The sequence below is a fragment of the Choristoneura fumiferana genome, chromosome 11 (assembly GCF_025370935.1).
Source record: "Choristoneura fumiferana chromosome 11, NRCan_CFum_1, whole genome shotgun sequence".
In the NCBI taxonomy this organism is placed as follows: domain Eukaryota; kingdom Metazoa; phylum Arthropoda; class Insecta; order Lepidoptera; family Tortricidae; genus Choristoneura; species Choristoneura fumiferana.
Genome location: NC_133482.1, coordinates 7006293 through 7011782, shown reverse-complemented (window position 1 = coordinate 7011782; position 5490 = coordinate 7006293). Strand labels below are relative to the sequence as shown.

Sequence of the window (5490 nt, the reverse complement as noted above, 5' to 3'; positions counted from 1 at the left end):
CTCCTAAATATACTTTCAAACCTAACCTTAAATATTAGAAGCATGCAAAGAAATTTTGACTCCTCGTGGTCTCCCTCAACGCCTGAACATCAATTACGACGTGATTGCTCTCACAGAGTGCTGGTTGAGTGAGGGTTTACTATTGACAACTTCCTGGTATCAATCCTATAGCACTGAAAATATATCAACAAAAGTGGTGGGGTTGTTTGTTTACGTCCGAGAGACACTCTCAGCATCGGTTACTGAACCGCCCTTTGAAGATGCTAATTGCCTTAGAGTTGACATTGGTGGGGAGATTCTATTCTGGCTATATACAGGTCACCTTCCTTCACCAACACAAACGGTTTTTTGAACTCGCTGGATGCGGTCCTGAGTAATACAAAATTCAATCAAATCATGGTTGCTGGTGATATCAATCGATATCTCTGAAACCTCAGGCAACCATTGTGCAGAATACATGTGTCTATGTGCTCTCATGGCCTAATTCCAGCTATCACGTTGCCAACAGAGGGATTCTTGCATAGATCACATCTTTGTAAAATCAAAAGCCTCGCCTCTGGAGTTGTGTAAATGCTCAGTCTCCGATCATGAGATGGCAATGGCAGGTCTTCACTCTCTTGCCGCAGCCAGAAGCCGTGACGATGGGCACCTAAGACAGATTTCGCGAAAGTGGCACAGGAACTGAGTTCGGTGACTGGACTCAAGTGACTAACTGCTCTGAAGTCACACGCGTCTGCTAGATTTACTGACTTGATATCATCAGCATTAAAAAACACACCATATAATTAAAACTAGTCGTACAAAATTCAATCTAAAACCTGGATCACACCAGGGCTCATTAAGTGTATAAAACATAGGGACAGGCTGCACAGTCGGGCGAGGGCTGCTCCCGATGACCCAATTATGCGCAAAATATATACCGCGTTATAGAAATTTCTGTGACAACCTTCTTTACAACAAAAACCAGTACCAGAGTAAGCAATTCACTGAATGCAGAAACAATCCCCGTAAGATGTGGAAATTAATAAAAACAGTCTGTGAAAGTCCGGGCAAGGGCCGTGATTATGGAGAGTTGATCAAAATTGCAGAATCTGCGGAGAAGTCCTCGATATCTGTAATATACACTTTTCCAGAACTGGCGAGATACTGCTGAACAAATACTAAGTAAGCTCTCCGAAACAGTCTTCGCTTGCTGGCAAATTTGTCCCTAGTAAGATTACCCCAAATTCGTTCTTCATGTCTCCCACTACTATTCATGAGGTAGAACGTCTGATCAATCAACTTAAGCCGGATAGTGCCCTGGCTTTGATGGCTGTAAACCACTACTGATCGCGGAGATTAAAGATATAATCTTGAAACCGCTTACCTACATCATTAACCTTAGTCTCCCAAAAGGGTGCTTTCCTGATTGCTGGAAGCTGGCCATTGTCTCACCAATTACAAAAATGGACCCAAGAGTACACCAAAAAATTACCGTCCTATCTCTCTTCTATGTATCTTCTCGAAAATCCTGGAAAAAATTGTTAACATTCGACTCACTCAGTTTATAGATAAAAATTCATTGATCTCAGAGAAACAATTCGGATTCAGGCCTGGCAAGTCCACAGAAGACGCTACAGTTTTACTTGCCAACACAATTGCAGCAAATTTGGATGCTGGAAAAAAGTGCCTAGGAGTGTTTCTGGACTTAGCAAAGGCCTTTGATACCATCTCAGTCGATATACTGCTTCGAAAAATTCATGCGATGGGCATTAGAGGCGTTCCCTTGATTGGTTCGACAGTTACTTGACAGACAGACGACAGTTAGTAAAATGTGGACACACTGTCAGTGGGCACGCTTCCAGTATCTTTTGGTGTACCTCAGGGCAGCATACTCGGACCTATCCTCTTACTTTGTATATCAACGATCTGCTGCAGCTACAAATCCCAAATTCTGAAGTTATTTGTTACGCGGATGATACTGCCATTCTTTTTACCGAAGTACATGGCAGGAAACGTACTCTGCGGCCAATTCCGGGTTAAGGGAGGTAGCTAACTGGCTATTATAATTTACTTACATTGAACGTTGGCAAAACTCATTATGTTCCCTTCTTCAAAAACATGACCACAAGTCCTTCAGACGAATTTAGACTTATTTCCACATATGCAGCGAATCAGGCTCTTCCTGTTCTTGTGCAAGCATTACGAGACGCGCCTCGATAAAATACTTGGGGCTTATAGTTGACCACGCCTATCTTTTAAGGAACATATAGGGATCCTTGCAGGGAGAGTGAGAAAGGTCGTGTTTCTTTAGGCGTTTGAGGGGGTGGCACCGACTAGTGTTCTTTATCAAGTGTACTTTGCTTTGTGTCAATCTGTTATTCAGTACTGTGTCTGTCTCTGGGGCAGTGCCTGCAAGACCTTTTTAATAGACGTTGAACGTGCTCAACGTGCCGTCATTAAAGTTATGCTTAGGAAGCCTTTCCGCTATCCCACTGACAGTCTTTATAGGGAGTGTCAGTTGCTGAGGGTCAGACAACTCTTTATATCGAGAGCAGTCGTGCGTACTCACAACGCTGTGGTGAAATCCCCGTTCCATAATCAGCTTTGGAAAGACGACTTTATAAGGTGCCAGTTCCGAGAGTTAGATCTGCGCTGGCGAGGAGATCTCCGATGTTTATCCATCCATTTATATATAAGTAGTCTGTAGGAACGTGGACATAAAGAATTGTGCAACGTCTAAGGCGACTTACATGATCAGGAAATGGCTTATGACTCTGTCATATGATCAAACAGAAAACATGCTCAACGTTTGTTCTTAGGTCTCAGGATACTATAACATCACACACACACATTACACACACACACACACACACACACAACACACACACACACACACAAAACATATGCCTTGACTATATTTAATTCTAATAATTCTGTATGTACTACTTAAATCAGTTATTTAAGCTCTCTTAAAAGCACGCAACTGTAAACAAAATATGAACTTATTCAACTTTTCAAAAATATGTACAGTCACAGCATTAATATCTGCCACAGCGGCGCGTGCAAAAATATCCGACATGCTTCCGCCCTAGAAATAGAGTCGTATCACAATTTATGCACGCTTGTTGTGTTGGTGCTGGTGACGTGACTGTACCACGGCTTCTTATGTCGACGTAATGAGGCCAAGGTAACATATTTTTGGAGTGATTCGATTAGATACATAATTTTTACACTTGAATTTACTATGAAAATCAGTTTGGACTACGTATAAATAGTAGATTGTACAACAAGAGCATAAACGAGCCATTTCAGCCGAGGCGTTCATTTAGCCACCCGAGCCGGTACGGCGAGGGTGGATAGATACGCCGAGGGGAAAATGGGTTTAATGCTCGAATTTTACACTCTGCTTTTCACTTCGATGGCGAGGAAATGAAATAGCAACAGGGGAAACAATTATTCGCTTTCTATATACCTTTTATTTTATATGCATTATTATAATAATGCATTTTTTTATTTACTGATTTAAGTATGATTGATTTGAATGATTTTTGTTTTATATAAATTATAAATTATTTAAAAAATATACAGAAACTTTTTTGTTTGTGGCTGTTGACACCTGATTACCTTGGTCTTAAGTTGGTTTTAGACGAAGATTTTATTTTATGCACTAGAGCATAAAAAGTCATTTTATGTCGCCTAGATCCAGCATAAACACGAACTTTACGAGCATGAGAAGTGAAAAGGAATTTTTCCAAGTTTTGTCAATTTGCTACGCACCTTGCGTTTCTGCATGAAACATACATATTTGTCGCACAGACTAAGCTCATGATTAACTTTTTACGAATAACATGAATCTTTGTCAACAGGATTTCAAACTGAAAAATCACGTGTCACCAACCAAAGCTCAAATAAAGAAGCCACCGGCGCCCAAGAAATCTCTAAAACTGACTCTGCCCAAACCGATAATGCATATGGCCCAGCCGGACGAGTATATGGAGGAGAAGATATATGCAGACAAATTCTATATCGACAACAAGGAGGTGGTTTATGACAACAGATATGTAGCGCAGGGTGAGTGCTTGTAGCTTCCACTCCACGGTTGTTGTAACGCATGTTCAAACAATGGCACGCTCAGCAGGGCATGATAATCCGTGCTTATGTCCAATGAGGGCTATCGTTTTTTGTCTTTCTAGATAGCGCCACTGTTGCGTGAGGTTTTTAAGTGGTGCTTTCAAAGTCTGTTATTACGGGTGTGAAAACAAAGTTAAGATTCAAATCATATTTATTACACCTTAAAACCGTACCATAAAAATATCGAGCATGCCACAGTGTTGCGTAGTCCCGTTTTGTTCGAAAAAAGGGAGGACAAAAGTTTCCGAAAGACAAAATTGTCTCAAAACACAGACATTCATTGCCCCGGAACGCATAATTGCAATACGCGGCTATTGCGTAGCTCACCCAAAAACTATGAGATTTGACATTTCGGAGACCTCACGCTACATTAGCGCCTCTAACGGCGAATTCATACGCAATAGCCCTCATTGTTTGTGTACAGCGAATATTAATAAATTTAGTAGAAAATAACTTAAATTGGTCCTGGTGCTTCGCCGGCCGCTACTGTGGCACGCTCGCTACGCTCGCTCGGCTCGCGCATTGTGGTCGCAATTGGACCTAACACAACCTAACACAAATCTATGGTCATCCGAATCTATTGGATTCAGATTATCACGTCGTAAATTACAGCACGCACAATATTTTGTACGCCCTGATAATGCGCGACCATGTTATTGTACGACATGATAATCGGAAGCAATTACATTATTGCGCGTACATTCCAAGTTGTACATTATTGTTTCCCGAGAAGCCAATATAAGCTTGTTAAAAAAGCTGATAATTGTGCTGTTCCAGGTGTTAAATACGGCAATGGTTTACCTGATACCAAGTACATAGTGGACAGCAAAGAGGCGCCGGAGAAGTATACCTTCCAGCATTATGAAGAGCAGCCCTACCACGATAACGGATATGTCGACAGACAAGAGAAGAAACCGCTCAGGATTAAGTACAAGTTAGTACAGCAGAGGGCAGCAGAGAGCAATATCTTGACACGTTAGGACCGTGTCACTGTGGATTATGACAATTTTTGACCAAAGATGTGCGAGGACGTGTTGCGCGGGATGTGTTTTTCATGAACCAATAGAAACGCTTCATTTACCTATCTTCGCATACAGCACATCTCTGGTGGAAACAGCTGAGCGGAGCGAGCGAGGTGGAAACACGGAACCTATAACCTAATCAACAAAAAGTTGAACCCACACACACAGACATACAGACACACATAGCGGTCAAACTTATAACACCCCTCTTTTTGCGTCGGGGGTTAAAAACACCTTCTTTGCAACACATCCTCGCACATCTTTGGTAAAAACGCAGCCTATATAAAGACTTACTTTACACTGTTTTTGTAACCTATTTGTATTTTCTTTTTGTACAATAAAAAGTACAAACAAA

At 41.5% G+C, this 5490-nt stretch overlaps 1 protein-coding gene across 1 annotated transcript; it reads left to right on the top strand.

The window, feature by feature from the left end:
* The first annotated feature begins 1012 nt into the window (after nucleotides 1-1012).
* LOC141432981 (uncharacterized) lies at nucleotides 1013-5093 on the top strand. The gene is made up of 3 exons (XM_074094821.1): nucleotides 1013-1114; nucleotides 3849-4053; nucleotides 4891-5093. Exons 1-3 carry the CDS (start codon nucleotides 1013-1015, stop codon nucleotides 5091-5093), a joined length of 510 nt encoding a protein of 169 aa, XP_073950922.1.
* Nucleotides 5094-5490: the final 397 nt, after the last annotated feature.